This window comes from Microcebus murinus, chromosome 29 (genome assembly GCF_040939455.1).
Source record: "Microcebus murinus isolate Inina chromosome 29, M.murinus_Inina_mat1.0, whole genome shotgun sequence".
NCBI lineage: Eukaryota > Metazoa > Chordata > Mammalia > Primates > Cheirogaleidae > Microcebus > Microcebus murinus.
In genome coordinates this window covers 14,791,834-14,813,288 of record NC_134132.1, presented here as the reverse complement: position 1 = coordinate 14,813,288, position 21,455 = coordinate 14,791,834, and the positions used below count along the sequence as shown (strand labels likewise).

Here is a 21,455-nt window from a genome sequence, read left to right as displayed (position 1 = left end):
TTCTTTCTTCTTTCTTTCTTTCTTTCTTGATATGGGACATAAATATCAAAGAACTGTATATTCATGTAATTTTCTTTTGTTAGTTGGCCAATTAATTTCTATTTTTTTTTTTTTTTAGTAGAGACGGAGGTCTCGCTCTTGCTCAGGCTGGTCTTGGACTCCTGACCTCGAGCAATCCTCCCGCCTCAGCCTCCCGAGTATCTGGGACTGCAGGCATGAGCCACCATGCCCCAGCTCATTTTTTCTATACATATTTTTTTAGTTGGCCAATTTAATTCTTTCTATTTTTCAGTAGAGATGGGGGGGTCTCGCTCAGGCTGGTCTCAAACTCCTGACCTTGAGCGATCCTCCCCCGCCTCGACCTCCCAGAGTGCTAGGATTTACAGGTGTGAGCCATCGCGCCCCCGGGCCTATTTTTTTTTTAATTTATTATTCTGTAACCCATTTTATCCCTTGTCATGAAATGTATTTGTTCCCTTAAGTATTATTGGGTGCCCTCACTTTGTTTATTTCCAAATACCTAGTAGCTATATTCAACATGGTCCATTTCCAAAGAAATGCAGTGATCTTTGCACGTCCGATTCATTTTTTCCCCTGGGGGGTAACTGTAGGGGCTATTTTTGGCTGCCTGGTGTTTTTTAGGGCTCCCCCATGGCCTGCCCCAGCGGAGACCTTTTTCGCGCCCTTTGAAGCTGAGAAATGTCCCACACCTGCCCCACACCTGCTGCGCCACGCTGCCCCCTAGTGGCCGAAGTGAATGCAGCATCTGTTCCAGCAGCGTTGACAGCTTACTGGTCCAGAAGTTGCATGTTCTACTTTTTTTATTTTTTTTTTTATATATTTTATATATTTGTATATATTTTATATTTTTCATATTTTTTATATTTTTTATATTTTTTTTAAATTTTTTTTTGAGGCAGAGTCTCACCCCATTGCTGGTGCTAGAGTGAGTGCCGTGGCGTCAGCCTCGCTCACAGCAACCTCAGACTCCTGAGCTCAAGCAATCCTCCTGCCTCAGCCTCCTCCTGAGTCGCTGGGACTACAGGCATGCGCCACCATGCCCGGCTCATTTTTTCTATATATCTTTAGTTGGCCAATTAATTTCTTTCTATTTTTTAGTAGAGACGGGGTCTCGCTCTTGCTCAGACTGGTCTCAAACTCCTGACCTCCAGTGATCCTCCCGCCTCGGCCTCCCAGAGTGCTAGGATGACAGGCGTGAGCCGCCGCGCCCGGCCAGAAGTTGCATGTTCTTACAGAGCCCAGATGCAACCAGATTTAGGGGGGAACCTACATCCAGTCTCAGTGCGAATCTTTAAAATAATTCGCATGCATTTACTATTTGGAATGTCATGCACAAGAGCAGTGGTATTCCATCACTGCCCAGCAATCCAGGATTGGGATATGGGTGCAAAACTTCCAAAAGAAACATGCTCACGCCTGTCATCCTAGTTCTCTGGGAGGCCGAGGCGGGAGGATTGCTCAAGGTCAGGAGTTCGAGACCAGCCTGAGCAAGAGCGAGACCCCGTCTCTACTATAAATAGAAAGAAATTAATTGGCCAACTAAAGCTATATAGAGAAAAAAATTAGCCGGGCGTGGTAGTGCGTGCCTGTAGTCCCAGCTACTCGGGAGGCTGAGGCAGGAGGATCGCTTGAGCCCAAGAGTTGGAGGTTGCTGTGAGCGAGGCTGACGCCACGGCACTCACTCTAGCCCGGGCAATAGAGTGAGACTCTGTCTCAATAATAATAATAATAATAATAATCAAAGGTTAGTGTTTGACGCATTTCAAAATTTGGCAAAATTTATCTTTCCTAGACTAAGCCCACTTAGAGAGATAGAAAACAGTTTGATAAAAAGATTAATTTAAGTCCTTCATTCATAAGATTTAAACTTTATGCATTTGGGGGATTCAGATTGTGAATAATCAAAAGAATATTTATATTTGGTTATCAACTGTGGAGATGCATGTCAGTAAAAAAAAAAAAAAAAGGGCCGGGCGCGGTGGCTCACGCCTGTCATCCTAGCTCTCTGGGAGGCCGAGGCGGGTGGATTGCTCGAGGTCGGGAGTTCGAAACCAGCCTGAGCAAGAGCGAGACCCTGTCTCTACTATAAATAGAAAGAAACTAATATATATAGAAAAAATTAGCCGGGCGTGGTGGCACATGCCTGTAGTCCCAGCTACTTGGGAGGCTGAGACAGAAGGATCGCTTGAGCCCAGGAGTTGGAGGTTGCTGTGAGCGAGGCTGACGCCACGGCACTCACTCTAGCCTGGGCAACAAAGCGAGACTCTGTCTCAAAAAAAAAAAGAACAACAACAACAAAAAAGACATGCACAAACATGCAGACCATTTCAACCCAATTCGTTTTAGTATCCGGACTCTTTATAGCTCTACTCTTTTTTTATTGACTAGACTCTTCTAAGGAACCAGGAAAAGGAATAACCCACGTTGTGAACAGCCATAAAAATCGCCAATCTATAGCTAATCATTAGAAACTCCCCTGTGATAGTGAATGGATGCAAATTTTTAAAGGGAAGAATCGGAGTAGTGCAATTGAAAAAGGAAATGTAATGGTAAACCCCAAGATGTCTTTGTGTTAATTCAGCAGAAAACTGAGTATCATTGAAAGAGAGCTATTAACATCACAAGGGAAACATAAATGTGTGCATAACAGTGATTCACAGTTGCAATATAGAATGTAATTATGCCTTGCATTACTATGTGTTTTCATCTTTTCTGCTGCGTGAGTTCTTCTATTAAATAATAAAAGCAAAAAAAAAAAAGGGAGGTGAGAACATTTTAAAACATTTCGCTGGACTCCTGAATTTTTTTTTTTATTATTCATAAAAGTTAGAGAGAGTCTTAAACCTGGAAAACACTTTAAAAGTTCACCTTCTCATCCACAATCACTCAACCTTATATAAGAATCTTCTATCTGGGAGGCTGAGCCAGGCAGATTGCTCAAGGTCAGGAGTTCGAGACCAGCCTGAGCAAGAGCGAGACCCCCGTCTCTACTATAAATAGAAAGAAATTAATTGGTCAACTAATATAAATAGAAAAAATGAGCCGGGCATGGTGGCGAATGCTTGTAGTCCCAGCTACTCGGGAGGAGGCTGAGGCAGGAGGATCGCTTGAGCCCAGGAGTTGGAGGTTGCTGTGAGAGAGGCTGACGCCACGGCACTCACTCTAGCCTGGGCAACAAAGTGAGACTCTGTCTAAAAAAATAAAAGAAAGAAAGAAAAAAAATTCCCTCATACCTAAGCAATTTTTTCTGTATGTCTATTTCAATAAAAAAAAAATTTTTTTTAAAGAACTATATGATATTTCCAAATGAGGTCACACAAGAAAAAATAAATAAATAAAGAACTATATGAAATAGAACGAGTTGTAGCTATTTGAGTTCATTTCTGTTAAAAATATTAGCCTTGTCTATTCAGATCTGTCCTGATTAAATCAAGTTCTTGGGGTTCACATGCCCCGGGGTGTAGTTTAAACATATTTTCTTCACCTGCAATGAGAAAGACCACTTTGGGGATGTATTGGAGGCTTGATTTTTATTCCGTGCTCGTGAGATACATTGTAGCAAAAACTCTAAAGAATCGAACCTGGAAAAATGTATTCTCGTAACAGGTACCACCTGCTACATAGAAGTACCATGGCTCCCTTCCCGGGCTCGTTTTTATTTTTTGAGACAGAGTCTCGCTCTGTTGCCCGGGCTAGAGTGAGTGCCGTGGCGTCAGCCTCGCTCACAGCAGCCTCCAACTCCTGGCCTCAAGCAATCCTCCTGCCTCAGCCTCCTCCCGAGTAGCTGGGACTACAGGCATGCGCCACCGTCCCTGGCTAATTTTTTCTATATATATATATATATATTAGTTGGCCAATTAATTTCTTTCTATTTTTAGTAGAGATGGGGGTCTCGCTCTTGCTCAGGCTGGTTTTGAACTCTTGACCTGGAGTGATCCTCCCGCCTCGGCCTCCCAGAGTGCTAGGATGACAGGCGAGAGCCACCGCGCCCGGCCCCTTTCCAGGCTCCTTTGTGGGCCTCACCATAGACAAGAGGCCTGGGAACTGAGGGATCTTGATTTTTTTTTTTTAGCACATAAACCTGTGATATAATCACAGTAAAGAAAGGAACTTTCTGCCCACTTGTCAAAGTCAGAAATGGTGACAGGGTTTCCCAGTGACATTCTCCGTGAAGCTATATATTCGCGGGTCCACGAGCATTGAGTCTGACATCCATCCTGCGTCTTAATTCTCCCCTGTCACTTGTGTGCGAGGTGTCTGAATATGTCTGTAGGTATTTTTTTTTTTTCTGCAGGTGAGAGAGAGAGGCTGAAAATCGCATTAGAAACAGGGAGACCCCGTCTCTACTAAAAATAGAAAGAAATTAGCCAACTAAAAATATATATAAAAAATGAGCCGGGCGTGGTGGCGCATGCCTGTAGTCCCAGCTACTCGGGAGGAGGCTGAGGCAGGAGGATCGCTTGAGCCCAGGAGTTGGAGGTTGCTGTGAGCGAGGCTGACGCCACGGCACTCACTCTAGCCTGGGCAACAGAGTGAGACTCTGGGTCAAAAAAAAAAAAAAAAAAAAAAAGAAATGACTAGGTTTGATTATTTTTTCTTTATATTTTGTTCATGCAACAGGCACTTTCTGAGCTTCTGTGAACTATTGGGAAAAACAAGACTTAACAAGACCTTCCCAGTTTCTGCCTGCAAGAAGCAGAAGGTAGCTTTAGCTGACGGTGTTGGACAGACCCCCAGCGTCCTCCAAGACCTCGACAGACAATCAATATGAGACGCTGGGAAGATTGTTCTGCTCAGCGAGACCCAAGCCAGGAACCATCTCTGCACGCTCAAGCGTGAAGAGCATTGCGAGCTATTGGAGACCGGAGGCTCGCTGTCTCTGGGGCTTCATAAGTGGCAGGTGGAACTGCCTCCAATAACTGCCATCATCATCACCCACACCTGACCTCTTCTTTTTTTTTTTTTTTTGAGACAGAGTCTCACTCTGTTGCCCAGGCTAGAGTGAGTGCCGTGGCGTCAGCCTCGCTCACAGCAACCTCAGACTCCTGGGCTCAAGCGATCCTCCTGCCTCAGCCTCCTCCCCGAGTAGCTGGGACTACAGGCATGCGCCACCACGCCTGGCTAATTTTTTCTATATATTTTTAGTTGGCCAATTAATCTCTTTCTATTTATAGTAGAGATGACGGGGTCTCGCTCTTGCTCAGGCTGCTCTTGAACTCCTGACCTTGAGCGATCCTCCCCCCTCGGCCTCCCAGAGAGCTAGGATGATAGGCGTGAGCCACCGCGCCCGGCCCTGACCTCATCTTTTATGTGACAAGAACAGGGAGGGAGGTGGGGGGAGAGGAGAAGCCAAAGGGTGAAAGGGTCTTTGGCCTGAAGTGGGTAGAACCATAGCTTGTCCGTATTGTTGCTCTCTCAGCCCAAATACCAAGTAGAGAAGGCACGAGGGAAGGCTCCCTTAGAAACTGGGCCTTTAAGAAGAGCTGGACATCTAGGCCAGGCACCGTGGCTCACGCCTGTCATCCCAGCACTCTGGGAGGCCGAGGTGGGAGGATGGCTTGAGCTCAGGAGTTCGAGACCAGCCTGAGCAAGAGCGAGACCCCGTCTCTACTAAAAAAAAAAAAAATAGAAAGAAATTAGCTGGCCAACTAAAAATATATAGAAAAAAAAAATAGCCGGGCATGGTTGTGCATGCCTTTAGTCCCAGCTACTCTGGGAGGCCGAGGCGGGCGGATCGCTCAAGGTCTGGAGTTCGAGACCAGCCTGAGCAAGAGCGAGACCCCCGTCTCTACTAAAAAAATAAAAAGAAATTAATTGACCAACTAAAAATATATAGAAAAAATTAGCCGGTCGTGGTGGCGCATGCCTGTAGTCCTAGCTACTTGGGAGGAGGCTGAGGCAGGAGGATCGCTTGAGCCCAGGAGTTGGAGGTTGCTGTGAGCGAGGCTGACACCACGGCACTCACTGTAGCCCGGGCGACCAGAGCGAGACTCTGTCTCAAAATAAAAGTGACTTTGGAAGAATTATCATTTACCGAAGCAATAACACCTTTCTTGGTGCTGAATTCTTTGTGAAGATCTTACTGATCATTGTACATATATTAGCATATTTAATCTTCCCCCCAAAAAACCCTGTGAGGTTGGTACTATCTAGAGTCCCAGGTTACAGTCGAAAAATCGGAGGCCACGGTTATGTAGAAAGCCTTAAACCAGGCGTCCTCAAACTACAGCCCAAGGGCCACGTGGGGGTGTTTTTGCCTGTTTTTGCTTGTTTGTTTGTTTTGGGTTTTTTTACTTAAAAATAAGATCTGTGCAGTATGCATGGGAATTTGTGCATAGTTTTTTTTTTTTTTTTTTTAACTATAGTCCGGCCCTCTAACCGTCTGAGGGACAGTGAACCGGCCCCCCCTGTTTAAAAAGTTTGGGGACCCCTGGTTTAAACTCACATCTGGGCCAGTGGGATAATAACATTGCTCTGTGTGTTCGCATTTTTTTTTTTTCTGCACTCTTATGGAAAATTGTCCAGACTGCGGTTCTCACGTTTACTCGTGATCACACTGAGTAATCGCTCCTAGCTGTGGACGTTATAGCCGGTAAAAATGATGTCGAAGTTCTCTGGCCGGAGTTCTCAGACCGAACAGCCGTGCCGGGGGCCTGGTGGCGAGAGCAGTCCTGATCGGAAAGCGGCCTGGACTCCATGACAAAGGCCAAAGGGAGGCTGAGCAGCTGCGAGGTTTGCAAAGGTTAAGGTTTCCTCTGTGTGGTGCATTGCAGAGTGTCCCCATGAGCGGAGGGGGTGGCTGAGTTTGGTGACAATATTTGCCTTCACCATGCCCTGGGTGTGAGCAAACGGGTTGCAGGTGGCTCACAGATGCCGGGACTGCCTCTGTGGTTTTTTTTTTTCTTTTTCCATTGGAAACTTGTTATAAATCTGTTCCTTCAGCCACCTGCTCCGTTGACTTTTAATTTAGAGGATGTCGGGTAAGTCCCCGTCTATAACCGTCATATAAGTGTGTGGGGAGAGTTGGTTTGCGGGTAGAAACCCCCGGAGGGTCCTTAGATGTATCGAAGGGCTGGGTTACCATGGGCACTTTGGGGAGTTTTTTATTTTTTTATTTTTTGAGACAGACTCTCCCTCTGTTGCCCAGGCTAGAGTGAGTGCCGTGGGGCCAGCCTCGCTCACAGCAACCTCAAACTCCTGGGCTCAAGCGATCCTCCTGCCTCAGCCTCCCGAGTAACTGGGACTACAGGCACGCGCCACCATGCCCAGCTAATTTTTTCTGTATATTTTTAGTTGTTTGGCTAGTTTATTTCTATTTTTATTTATTTATTTATTTATTTATTATTATTAGGAGACAGAGTGTCACTCTGTCGCCCAGGCTAGAGTGAGTGCCGTGGTGTCAGCCTCGCTCACAGCAACCTCAACCTCCTGGGCTCAAGCGATCCTCCTGCCTCAGCCTCCCCCCCAAGTAGCTGGGACTACAGGCATGCGCCACCATGCCTGGCTCATTTTTTCTCTATATATTAGTTGGTCAATTAATTTCTTTCTATTTATAGTAGAGACGGGGGTCTCCCTCTTGCTCAGGCTGGTCTCGAACTCCTGACCTCGAGCGATCCTCCCGCCTCGGCCTCCCAGAGTGCTGGGATGACAGGCGTGAGCCACCGCGCCCGGCTAATATCTGGATGTATTAAAACCCCAGGAACCATTTATAACTTTTCCTATCACAGATAACCCTTTCAAAGGAAAAGCAAAACTTGTCTCTAAGACGGACCAAAGAGTGGAAGCAAAGGAGGCTACGCCAGGTAATCAAGAATTCCACCCTCGTGTTTCCCAAGCAAACATTTTATCCAACATTCACGTGCATCAAACTAGCAACATTTTAAAGAGAGATTATCATAGTTTTGAAAAGACTATATTAAGTGAAGTCAGAGGCTATCAAGAATACCTCCATTCGCAATACAAAGGTTTGCCAGTGAGGAAAAAAATCTGCATTATATTCCTAACTCCACTGGATGTGTATTTTTAAGAAGCATGCATCCATTTGGCCCTGGCAGGAATATCCTCAAAAGTCAACCAAAAATGCTTGGTTTTACTAAATTTTTTTCCTAGTAGTTTAAGATGTTTTATTCCTGTCTTATAATATGTTACTTCATTTTAATGATCAAATTGACTATCTGGGAGTAGAAATGGGATTCCAGGGATAAAATCTTTAAGTACAGTGTTGAACCCTAAGAAATAAGAGTCTTACATATTATGGTCCAATTTGTAAGGGCTGTTCAGGAAATGTTTCCCCAAAAACAAGAGAGGGTCTCATATTTATTTTTCCTCCAGGGCTTATTTTCAGGGCATGTGTTATTTTTTTTTAAGTACGGTGCAACCATCTGCATTGATTCAAATAGAGTGAGGTTGTCTTCTTCTGGAACATCATCCTCACTCTCCAGACCCCGAATCCCATCCTGAATGTCTTGCGACTCTGTTTCCTTTAGAGCCACCGGCCCCGATCTCTCCTGTGGAGCACTAGAGCTCTCACAGGGCGGATGAGAAGGGCTGCTCGTGTTCTTTCCCGCTCCGCGACACACGCATGGGTTGTGCAGATGCGCTGCGCAGCCACGCCCGTCACTAGGGCTGATTTTCATAGCCACGCCCGTCACTAGGGCTGATTTTCATAGCCACGCCCATCACCAGGGCTGATTTCCATAGCCACGCCCATCACCAGGGCTGATTTCCATAGCCACGCCCATCACCAGGGCTGATTTCCATAGCCACGCCCATCACCAGGGCTGATTTTCATAGCCACGCCCACCACCAGGGCTGATTTTTCATAGCCACGCCCACCACTAGGACTGATTTTCATAGCCACGCCCATCACCAGGGCTGATTTTCATAGCCACGCCCATCACTGGGGCTGATTTTCATAGCCACGCCCATCACCAGGGCTGATTTTCAGAGCCACGCCCATCACTAGGGCTGATTTTCGGGGTAGGGCTTCTATTGCACAGGTGGTTAGACATCCTGCTGGGGCTTGTTGTATGAGGAGGGCTTAATTTTGGGGAAACATGGTAGACCAACCATGGATGAAGTGTGAGTCTGTGAGTCCCCCCATTGGTGTCCAACAATGACAGCAGAGAGAGATAATGGACCTAAAATATGGCCAGTGCATCCGGCTTTGGAAGAATCCAGAATGAAGCCGGGAAGGACAGCTAGAGGGGCAGACTGCTGGGCTTCTGGAACAGAACTTCCAGTTTCAAGAAAGAAAGAAAGAGAGAGAAGGAGAGAGACTGAGAAAGAAAGGAGAAAGAGAAGAAAGAAAAAGAAAGAAAGAAGAAAGGAAGAAAAGAGAGAAGGAAAGAGAGAATGAGAAAGAAAGAAGAAAGAGAAAAAAGAAAGAAATGAGGAAGAAAGAAAAGAGAGAAAGAATGAGAAAGAAAAAAGAAAGAAAAGAGAAAGAGAATGAGAAAGAAAGAAAGAGAAGAAAGAAATAAAAGAGAGAGAATGAGACAGAAAAAAGAAATAACAAAGAAGAGAGAAAGAGAATGAAAGAATGAGAGAGAAAGAAAGAAGAAAAAAGAAAGAGAAAAGCAAAGACAGAAAGAATGAGAAAGAACAAAGAAAGAGAAGAAAAAGAAAGAATGAAAGAGAGAATGAGAAAGAAGAAAGAGAAAAAAGAAAGAAATAAAGAAGAAAGAAAAGAATGAATGAGAAATAAAGAAAGAAAAGAGAGAAAGAAAATGAGAAAGAAAGAAGAAAAAAGAAAGAAGAGAATGAGAAAGAAAAAAGAAAGAACAAAGAAGAGAATGAAATAAAAACAAAGAAAGATAGAGGAAAGAAAGAAAGAGAAATAAACAAAGAAAGAAAAAGAAAGATAGACAGAGGAAAGAAAGAAGGAAGGAAAGAAAGAAAGAAAGAGAAATAAAGAAAGAGAAAGAAAGAAAGAGAAATAAAGAAAGAGAAAGAAAGAAAGAAAGAGAAATAAAGAAAAAAAAGAAAGATAGACAGAGGAAAGAAAGAAGGAAAGAAAGGAAAGAAAGGAAAGAAATAAAGAAAGAAAGAAAGAAAGAAAGAAAGAAAGAAAGAAAGAAAGAAAGAAAGAAAGAAAGAAAGAAAGAAAGAAAGAAAGAAAGAAAGAAAGAAAGAAAGAAAGAAAGAAAGAAAGGAAAGAAAGAAAGAAAAAGGCCGTTAGATAGTTGAGCGGTGTGGTCTTTGCCGCCATCCAGTGGCTAAAACAAGGATAGCGCTAAACGAATTTTAAATGAATTGATTTTTCCAAGCAGCAGGGAGGTTGCAAGCTATGCAATTTGAAAGTGAATCGGGTCTGATAAGCCTTTATTTCAGCAGGGCACCATCACGATTCTGGAAAGTTTTCCTCTTTTTTTTTTTTTTTTCCATGAGTTCTACATTCATTTTGTCAACGGAAAAAAAAAGCCAAACTCTGCAAAATAATTTCAAAGAGATTCACTCTGAGCCGAATTTGAGGACCGTGACCCGGAGCCACTGCCAAGAGGCCTTGGGCAAGTGGACTGGCTGTGGCTGGGTCACAGTTTGGTTTTTATACATTTCAGGGAGAGGCAGGGGTTACAGGTAAAGCCATCAATCAATGCGTGGGAGGCAGACATTGGCTTGGCCCGAAAAGGTGGGCCACCTCAAAGGGGGCGGGGCTTACAGGTGACAGGTGGGTTTAAAGATTCTTTGGCTTGGAATTGGTTAAAGACATGCAGCTTTGTCTAAAGGCTTGGAACGTTTCCACCTGAGAAGCTGTTCCCAGAGATAAGCCACTGGCCGGGCGCGGCGGCTCACGCCTGTATAATCCCAGCACTCTGGGAGGCCGAGGCGGGAGGATCGCTCGAGGTCAGGAGTTCGAGACCAGGCTGAGCAGGAACAAGACCCCGTCTCTACTATAAACAGAAAGAAATTAATTGGCCAACTAAAAATATATATATAGAAAAAATTAGCCGGGCGTGGTGGCCCATGCCTGTAGTCCCAGCTACTCGGCAGGAGGCTGAGGCAGGAGGATCGCTTGAGCCCAGGAGTTGGAGGTTGCTGTGAGCGAGGCTGACGCCATGGCACTGTAGCCCGGGCAACAGAGTGAGACTCTGCATCAAAAAAAAAGAAAATTAATTTTTTTCGCTCCAGTTTCCTTCTCTGTAATATGGGCATAAATAACCCCACAAAAATAAATAGTAATCATTTTCCATTATCACTTGCCTCCTTTCTCACGGGTACTTCTTGTAGTATTCCATTCCCTGGACAGAAAAAGGTGCCATGCTTTCCTTAATTCGCACTAAAGTGTGTGTGACTGCCGTGCCATTTCCTAGTTGTGGCAGTCCATAAAATGCAGGTGTGAGAGAAAAACATTGATTTTTATCACGGAACATAATTTTCTAGATTTTAGGTCCTCCCCTTCCCTGTACGTTGGCAATTTCTAGGTGTTTTTTTTTTGAGTCCAGCTCAGTTAGAAGTTCAAAGTGGAGATTCATTTAACTCAATTTAAGAATGTAAGTACTAAATTCCCAATTTTTTTGTCTGAAAATATTTTTTTCTCAGCATATGATGGGGGTGGAAAAATGTCAAGGTCACGTATATTGCCCTTGCCCCCCTCCCCCCTCGAGTCAGAGCCTCAAGCGTGCCCATCCCCCAGACGGTGCACGTCTCACTCGTCGTGTCTGTCTACACCCGTCCCCTCCTCCCCTCCCACCTGCCCGACACCCGACAGATGTCACTCCTGTGTGTCCACTTAGGTGCTGATCCGGCAACACCAGTTTGCTGGTGAGCGCACGTGGTGCTTGTGTTTCCATTCTTGGGACACTTCCCTTAGTAGGATGGGCTCCAGCTCCAGCCAGGAACACACAAGAGGTGCTGGGTCACCGTGTTTCTCAGAGCTGAGTAGTGCTCCGTGGTGTGCACAGACCACGTTTTATTAATCCACTCGTGCATGGACGGGCACCTGGGTTGTTTCCATATCTTTGCAATTGTGAATTGTGCTGCTATAAACATTCGAGTGCAGGTGTCTTTTTCATAGAGTGACTTTTGTTCTTTTGGGTAGACGCCCAGTCGTGGGATTGCTGGATCTAATGGTAGACCCACTTGTATCGCTTTGAGGTGTCTCCATATTGCTTTCCACGGAGGTTGCACCAGTTTGCAGTCCCACCAGCAGTGTAGGAGTGTTCCTCTCTCTCCACATCCACGCCAGCATTTATTGTTTGGAGACTTTTTGATAAAGGCCATTCTCACTGGAGATAAGTGATATCTCATTGTGGTTTTGATTTGCGTTTCCCTGATGATTAGAGATGTTGAGCATTTTTTCATAGGTTTGTTGGCCATTATTCTGTCTTCTTTAGAAAAGTTTCTGTTCGTGTCCTTTGCCCACTTTTTGATGGGGTTGTTTGATTTTTTTCTTGATGATTTTTCTGAGCTCTACATAGATTCTAGTTATCAGCCCTTTATCGGATGTGTAGCTTGCAAAAAATTTTCTCCCATTCTGTGGGTTGTCTGTTTGCTCTCGTGACAGTTTCTTTGGCTGTGCAGAAGCTTTTTAGTTTGATCGGGTCCCATTTATTTTTGTTGATGCTGTGATTGCCTTTGGGGTCTTCTTCATAAATTCTTTCTCTAGGCCAATGTTTAGAAGAGTATTTCCAACAATTTCCTCTAGAATTCTAGTAGTTTCACACCTTAGATTTAAGTCTGTTACCTAGCGTGAGTTGATTTTTGTGAGAGGTGAAAGGTGTGGGTCTTGTTTCAGTCTTCTACATGTGGCTATCCAGTTTTCCCAGCACCATTTATTCAATAAGGATTCTTTTCTCCAGTGTATGTTTTTGTCTGCTTTGTCGAAGATTAGTTGGCTATATGAGGATGGTTTTATATCTGGGTTCTCTGTTCTGTTCCACTGGTCAATGTCCCTGGTCTTGCGCCAGTACCAAGCTGTTTTAATTACTATAGCCTTGTAGTATAGTTTGAAGTCTGGTAAATTGATCCTTCCTATTTTGTTTTTATTGCCTAGGATTGCTTTATCTATACAGGATCTTCTCTGGTTCCATACAAAGCATAAAATTATTTTTTCTATATCTGTGAAAAATGATGATGGTATTTTGATAGGGATTGCGTTGACTCTGTAGGTCACTTTGGGTAGTACAGACATTTGAACAATGTTAATTCTGCTGACCCATAAGCATGGTATATTCTTCCACCTGTTTACGTCCTCTGCTATTTCCTTCTTCAGTGTTTCATAGTTCTCCCTGTAGAGGTCTTTTACCTCCTTAGTTAAATATATATTCCTAGGTACTTTATTTTCTTTGTTGCTATTTTGAAGGGAATTGAGTCTTTGATTTTGTTCTCACTTTGACTGTTGTTGGCGTATACGAATGCCTCTGATTTGTGTGTATTGATTTTGTATCCTGAGACTTATCCAAATTCATTTATCAGATCAAGGAGTCTCTTGGTTGAATCCTTGGGGTTTTCTAGGTATAATATCATGTCATCAGCAAAGAGTGAGAGTTTGATCTCTTTTGCTCCCATTTGGACGCCCTTAATTCTGCTCTCTTGTCTGATTGCTGTAGCCAGGACTTCCAGCACCATGTTGAACAGAAGTGGAGATAGTGGGCAGCCTTGTCTTGTTCCAGTTCTAAGTGGGAATGCTTTCAATTTTTCCCCATTCAGTATGATATTGGCTGTGGGTTTGTCGTATATGGCTTGTATCATTTTTAGGTAAGTCCCGTCTATGCCTATTGCATTAAGTATTCTTATCATAAAAGGGTGTTACATTTTGTCAAATGCCTTTTCTGCATCTATTGAGAGGATCATATGGTCTTTGTTTTCGCTTCTGTTTCTGTGGTGTACATTGGTTTATTTATATGCATTTTTCCCAATAAATATATGATAAAAATTTTTAGAGATCTGCAAACATCTGAAAAAGGAAAAAAGACTTGCAGATGAACCGTGAAGCCTAGAAAAAAAGTTAAGTGTTTGAAAGAAAATTAAGAAAAAGTTGGCTGGGCACGGTGGCTCACGCCTGTAATCCCAGCACTCTGGGAGGCCGAGGCGGGCGGATTGCTCGAGGTCAGGAGTTCGAAACCAACCTGAGCAAGAGTGACACCCTGTCTCTACTATAAATAGAAATAAATTAATTGGCCAACTAATATATATATAGAAAAAATTAGCCGGGCATGGTGGCGCATGCCTGTAGTCCCAGCTACATGGGAGGCTGAGGCAGGAGGATCGCTTGAGCCCAGGAGTTGGAGGTTGCTGTGAGCGAGGCTGACGCCACGGCACTCACTCTAGCCTGGGCAACAAAGCGAGACTCTGTCTCAAAAAAAAAAGTAAGAAAGAAAGTTAAGTGTGTCATGAGCACCTAAAATGTATGTGAGTACTAGCTTATCATTTATCACCATAAAATAGACACAGATCTGTTATAAAAAGCTGAAATGTCTCAGGAGGAGGAGGAAGAGGAGGACTTCTTCCTGGATTAGGACTTGTGGAGCGTTCACAGCCCAAAGAAAGAAGATGTCCACGCTAAAGAAGATGGAGTGGGTCCCGGTTTCCTTCAGGGCAGAACTTTCCCTTCCACATGTGTCCAACTCAGCACGCCACCCTGTCTAGACAGCCTCAAAGGAGGTCCCTCCTCTGGACCGAGAAGGTGGAAGTTGACACCATGCAGAAGCAGACTCTGATCATCGCTTCTCCAAGTCTCGGTCTTTTAAGCCAAACAGTGACTCACTCGTAGACGACTAGATGTGCTCAGGCGGTGTGTGTCTGCGATTCTTATCTACCTACGCCAACAAGCGCAATTGCGACAGCTGTGTTGTCTACACAGCAAAGCTACTTTTGTGGTCTTCAGAGATTACGGGTTCTTGATCTAGCACCTTTGAAGTCGTGCAACAACTAGTCTTGCAAAAAGGCTGTTTTCTGATTCTGGGTCTGGGTATCTGGTCAGGGCAAAAACTGATCACTCCTTTTTTTTTTTTTTACTATAGATGTTTTCTTTTTTTCTTTTTTTTTTTTCTTTTTTTTGAGGCAGAGTCACACTCTAAACTACAGCCCACAGGACAAATTCATTCCACCTTTTGTCAATTACTTTTTTTTTTTTTGAGACAGAGTCTCACTCTGTTGCCCAAACTAGAGTGAGTACCGTGGCGTCAGCCTAGCTCACAGCAACCTCCAACTCCTGGGCTCAAGCGATCCTCCTGCCTCAGCCTCCCTCCCGAGTAGCTGGGACTACAGGCATGCGCCACCACGCCCAGCTCTAATTTTTTATATATATGTTTAGTTTGCCAATTAATTTCTTTCTATTTTTAGTAGAGACGGGGTCTTGCTCTTGCTCAGGTTGGTTTCAAACTCCTGAGCTAAAAAGATCCTCCTGCCTCAGCCTCCCAGAGTGCTAGGATTACTGGCGTTAGCCACCGCGCCCAGCCCCAGTTTTTTTGTTAATGATGGATTTATATATTATTATTATAGATGGACTCATTGTCTTGATTGTTGGTACTAATTGGTAAACACAGGAGATTTCTAACAATCTCATAATCATATATTTTTTTTTAAAACTCTGCATGGTTGAGATCTTCTTTGTTGATTTCTGATAATAGTGCCACCCATGATGACAATGGATTGGAATCACTTACACTGATACTTATTTTCAAATTCCAGAGGTTTTAGGGGTGCATTTGAAATTTATTCAGCTTGGCGCAGTGGCTCACGCCTGTCATCCTAGCACTCTGGGAGGACGAGGTGGGAGGATCGCTCGAGGTCAGGAGTTCGAGACCAGCCTGAGCAAGAGCGAGACCCCCTGTCTCTACTAAAAATAGAAAGACATTAATTGGCCAGCTAAAAATATATAGAAAAAATGAGCCGGGCGTGGTGGCGCATGCCTGTAGTCCCAGCTACTCGGGAGGAGGCTGAGGCAGGAGGATGGCTTGAGCCCAGGAGTTGGAGGTTGCTGTGAGCGAGGCTGATGCCACGGCACTCACTCTAGCCCGGGCAACAAGAGTGAGATTCTGTCTCAAAAAAAAAAAAAGAAAAAAGAAAAGAAATTTATTCAGCCATAGAAAGGGAAACCTGGGAACCCCAAATGATACACAGACGGATAATTGCCTTGTTCAAACACAGAGCGTGTTATTTACTGAGTGCAGATAAACCACCACAGTCAGCTGCATACATAATCGCGTTGCAAAAAATTTAACAGCGTTCACATATTCAACTGCCGAGTCTCAGCCGAGTTGATAACACGTTCTGCTAGACTTACTTTCCCACAATGATTCATCCAGAGAAAGATGATTTCATGCTAACTTTCATTTGCTACAAGCAGCGTAGGTGGGGAGAAGGGAAGAAAGCAAACTTTGTTTCACAGTAGAAAACCCACTGGTTGGGTGCCCAACAGGAAGTACATACCGTGTTTTCCCAGAAAATAAGACAGGGTCTTCTATTTATTTTTCCTCCAGAAGACACCCTAGGGCTTACTTTCAGGGGATGTGTTATTTTTTTTAAGTACGGTACAACCATCTACATTGATTCAAACACAGTGAAGTCGTCTTCTTCTGGAACATCATCATAACTCTCCAGACCCCGAATCCCATCCTGAACGTCTTGTGACTCTGTTTCCTTTAGAGCCACCGGCCCCGATCTCTCCTGTGGAGCACTGGAGCTCTCACGGGGCGGATGAGAAGGGCTGCTCGTGTTCTTTCCCGCTCCGCGACCACACGCATGGGTTGTGCAGATGCGCTGCGCAGCCACGCCCGTCACTAGGGCTGATTTTCATAGCCACGCCCACCACTAGGGCTGATTTTCATAGCCACGCCCACCACTAGGACTGATTTTCATAGCCACACCCATCACCAGGGCTGATTTTCATAGCCACGCCCATCACCAGGGCTGATTTTCACGGGCACGCCCACCACCAGGGCTTATTTTCGGGGTGGGGCTTCTATTGCCCACATGCTTAGACATCCTGCTGGGGCTTGTTTTATGGGGAGGTCTTATTTTCGGCAAAACACAGTAAGTTTCTTTCTTCTAAGAAATACCAGTTCCCTTCCTCCACTTTAAGTCCCTAAATTATGAACTACCAATTATTACCTAGAAATCCTAAACTAGATCATGTGCCCACAAACTTAAGGATGCTAACAGTTAGCAATAGTGCAAGACAGCTGCCTCATCCTGTCCGGAATTCACACACATTCGGATGTTTTATCTCACATTAGAATTTCAGAGAACTGAAGCAGGGTTTCAAGCTTGCAAAGCAGAATTTAGCCCGGCTGAAGGCTGCTAGCAGTGTAAAGAAATTTGGGTACCTGGGAATTTTCTCACTGCATTAAGTTAAAAAAAAATGCATCCTTTAAGAGGAGTTGGTTTTTAAGTACAATATCGTATTTAAAAACCAACTGCCAATATTAAGGCAGTGGGTGCATTTTGCACAAAACTGTGTTTGCAGTTTTGAATGACAGGTCTCCAATCTGTAAAATTTGGGTACATAACCCTCGAACCCCCACATTTCTTAATTAGCATTGAGAAGAGTCAAATGATCTCAATTTGAGAGAAATGAAGCAATTGATCCAATCACTCAAACCTGGGAAAAAAAAAAAAAAGAAGGAAAAAAAAACCTCCTTTGGCCTGAATCATCCAGAAAGTGCCTGAATTTTCTGTTAAAACTCCAGAAGCTCAAGTCTGACAAAGTTTGTTTTTAAAGTGTCTTAAGGGGTAAAGCAAGGCCGGGCGCGGTGGCTCACGCCTGTCATCCCGGCACTCTGGGAGGCCGAGGCAGGCGGATCGCTCGAGGTCAGGAGTTAGAGACCAGCCTGAGCAAGAGCGAGACCCCGTCTCTACTATAAATAGAAAGAAATTAATTGGCCAACTAATATATATAGAAAAAATTAGCCAGGGGTGGTGGTGCATGCCTGTAGTCCCAGCTGCTTGGGAGGAGGCTGAGGCAGGAGGATCGTTGCTTGAGTCCAGGAATCTGAGGTTGCTATGAGCGAGGCTGATGCCATGGCACTCACTCTAGCCCGGGCAACAGAGGGAGACTCTGTCTCAAAAAAAAAAAAAAGAAAATCTTGCCACCAGAGGAGAGATTGGTACTCCCAGGGCTAATTCTGAGAGGCAGCAAGGGGCTGGGCCAGGAATCTCCCCGGCAAATGCTGAGAACGTACCTGCAACCTTCCCCTTGGTATGGAACGCTCACACCCCAGGGAAATACAGAAATTGCCCCAAATCATCCGAGGCCCAGGGACCAGGCAAGAAGAGTCCACCCCCAGCCCAGAGCCCCCTGGAATCATTCAGACCAGCCCCGCCCTGTGTTTCCTGCAGGAAAGCCAACCAAGGCCACGGCCTTCACTTAGGCTGCTGACCAACGACTGGTGCTTCCCCTGTGGTCCTCTCTCTCCGGAAATGTGAGTAATGGTCATCGTTCAGCGGCGTTGGCCTCTTTGTGTCATTACTCGGCCGACTCCTGTGGTTTAAAATCTCTTGCCTACAAAGGCGACCATTGGCCGGGCGCAGTGGCTCACGCCTGTCATCCTAGCACTCTGGGAGGCCGAGGCGGGAGGATCGCTCCAGGTCAGGAGTTCGAGACCAGCCTGAGCAAGAGCGAGACCCCGTCTCTACTAAAAAAGTGGAAAGAAATTAATTGGCCAACTAAAAATATATAGAAAGAAAAATTAGCCGGGCATGGTGGCGCATGCCTGTAGTCCCAGCTACTCGGGAGGCTGGGGCAGGAGGATCGCTTGAGCCCAGGAGTCTGAGGTTGCTGTGAGCGAGGCTGACGCCACGGCACTCACTCTAGCCTGGGCAACAGAGTGAGACTCTGTCTCAAAAAATATATATATAAAAGAAACTGTCTCCTAGACGGATCAAAGTTCAATTTCTATTTCTGATTCTCATTTCTTTGAGTATTAGGGTGATTTTTTAAGACGAGAGAGGTTGGAAATATGTCTCCTCTCTTGAAACCGGGAAATCCAGAAATCATGACTTTAATTATAATGGGAATCACTGGGGGTGGCTAAATAAATTACAGCGTCAAAAGAAATTTTTTTCTCTCTCTTAAATTTCCTTTCTGCTAAAAGCTAACACATGGATGTTATAAAAACATATCTTTTTCTTGGATTTGTGAGGGCAGGCTGGAAAACAATGGAAGTAATCGATCATGGCTGAAAATCACATCGCAGCATTTTTTCCTCATTGTTGATGAAGTAGGGGTTTCTTTTCGTACAAATTCATAACTTTCAGATCACATCAAGGTTAGAATATAATGGAAGATAGGCCGGGCGCGGGGGCTCACGCCTATAATTCTATGTAGCACTCTGGGAGGCCGAGGCGGGAGGATCGCTCGAGGTCAGGGGTTCGAAAGCAGCCTGAGCAAGAGAGAGACCCCCGTCTCTACTAAAAAATAGAAAGGAATTAATGGGCCAACTAAAAATATATAGAAAAAATGGGCGTGGTGGCGCATGCCTGTAGTCCCAGCTACTCGGGAGGAGGCTGAGGCAGGAGGATCGCTGGAGCCCAGGAGTCTGAGGTTGCTGTGAGCGAGGCTGACGCCACGGCACTCACTCTAGCCCGGGCAAGAGACTGAGACTCTGTCTCATAAAAAAAAAAAAAAAAAAAAAAAAAAAAAAAAAAAAAAAAAGATGACAGGGTCTATGCTAAACACTTAGAGAGTGCTTGGCAATTATAATATTTAGGAAATACACGCTATTATTCATTTTTAGAAAATAAAGGGCGGTGCACGGACTCCTAAGGCAAATTCCTCCAGGACAGACGCGTGTTCGGGTTGTCACTTGAGCTGATCTATCGTGACCACAGCCCGCCCGCCTGCCCGCCCGCCCGCCAACCCCACCCGTGAAAGGAAAGAACGATGCCACCACTCCGGGCCTCAAGGTACAAAATATATTGATGATCTGTCAAAGGGACAACTTGGGAGAAACCGCAGGTTTGCTGAGATGAAAAGCAGCATGGAGGCAGACATGCTCTGGTTTTTGGAAACAAGTTGTTAAGTTTTCGAATACATCTCTGTTTTGAACGTGGTGTTTGTTTTTGCTTTTGTTTCTTTTTTTTTTTTTTTGTCCATTGGCATGGATTTCTACTCTACAGTTTTCTCCTAGAGTTAAGTGAATATAATCGCTGTTGGCCGAGCAACTACTACGGGCTGGTTGAGATGTTTGACGAGCCGGACTATTTGACAATTAGATCCACCGTTCACAGCAACGTGTTTTTCCTTTGTTTCGTTCGCTGCTATCTTTGCGGGTGGCCACATTCCCAATTGATCCTGCGTGGACATGTGCAGTCACCAACAGACTCCGAAAAAGTCATGAAAAAATTAACAGTTAGTTAAAAAAAAAAGAAACAAAAAACTAAACTGTAATTTTTATGCCGTGGGGTTTTCCCCCAAGACCCTGAAAAGCCAGATCGTTTAAAATTTACAAGAGGGAAAAAGAAAAACAAAAAAGAGGCTTCATGGAAAACAACGAAATAACAAACAAACAAACAAACAAAAAAACTACTCAAAAATACATCTGTGGAACAGACACACAGTGGTCAGTTGTAAACAGCTTAGAAAGGCAAAAAAAAAAAAAGTCCTTCTAGAACGTTCAGCAGTCCCAAACAGACTCTGCTTTTTTTTTTTTTTTTTTTTTTTTAATTCCTAGTGGCTATTTTCCTACCACAGTGTTTGAGCTTCATTATTATATTAAATAACTTATCGTGGGTAAAAAGGAGTTGGCTAGCCAGCAGCCAACTCAAGGTCTTGCGGGGACAGGAGTTTAGGAAATACCACACACACGGAAGGGAAACTGAGTCCACCGCCAGCGTCTGACCAACCAGTCTTCTCACCCTCTCTCTGGCCACGCCGATGGAGCTGTGCTTTTGGGGATCCAAAATTGGGGTGGAGGGGTGGGGTGTCTTTCAGATCCCTCCTCCTCCCCCCTCTCCCTCCTTTTTCGTTTAATTTAAACAAAGAAACGCACGGGCTTCCAAAGAGCCAGTGCTCAGAGCCGGGCAAGTCCCATTAGCAGCAAATGTCCCAACGATAAAAACACACGCGCAGACACACACAAAAGAAAACCCCATCCAGGTGCAGAGCCGTGAGTCACGGGGAAATTCCAGGAGATGAATCACGAGCAGAGCCGGGAATCCTTCGGAAGATTCTTTCTCCCGTGGTCTCCCGGATTTCAAATCTGAGTCCCATCGGTCCCCAGCCGATAGGACGTGAGTTCCCATCTTCTGCTTGCAAAGCTGACCGGGGTTGGGATGGGTGGGGGGGAGGTTGCTCCGGTGACTGCCGGGGTCTCCGTGGTTTTTTTTCCTGGTCCCACAAGCCAGGAGGAGGCAAATGCCAGCTCCCGGACGATGTGCACACGGTGCAGCGGCGGCAATTAGCAAACGGATCCCTGCATGTTAAACTCTGCCTAGCAGGCTGGATCTGGAAGACAAAGCAAAACAGCGTAAGACAGAACGTGGTGGACCAT

At 44.9% G+C, this 21,455-nt stretch overlaps 1 protein-coding gene across 4 annotated transcripts in view; it reads right to left on the bottom strand.

The window, feature by feature from the left end:
- Window positions 1–19,856: 19,856 nt before the first annotated feature.
- Window positions 19,857–21,455, bottom strand: part of RASGEF1B (RasGEF domain family member 1B) — a 301,773-nt gene continuing 300,174 nt past the window's right edge. For all 4 annotated transcript variants that reach the window (XM_075998735.1, XM_075998734.1, XM_075998736.1 and 1 more), the window contains one exon: window positions 19,857–21,409. In XM_075998735.1, coding sequence (XP_075854850.1) covers window positions 21,385–21,409 — 25 coding nt within the window. In that variant the 3' untranslated portion in view covers window positions 19,857–21,384. The remainder of the gene's footprint in view (window positions 21,410–21,455) is intronic.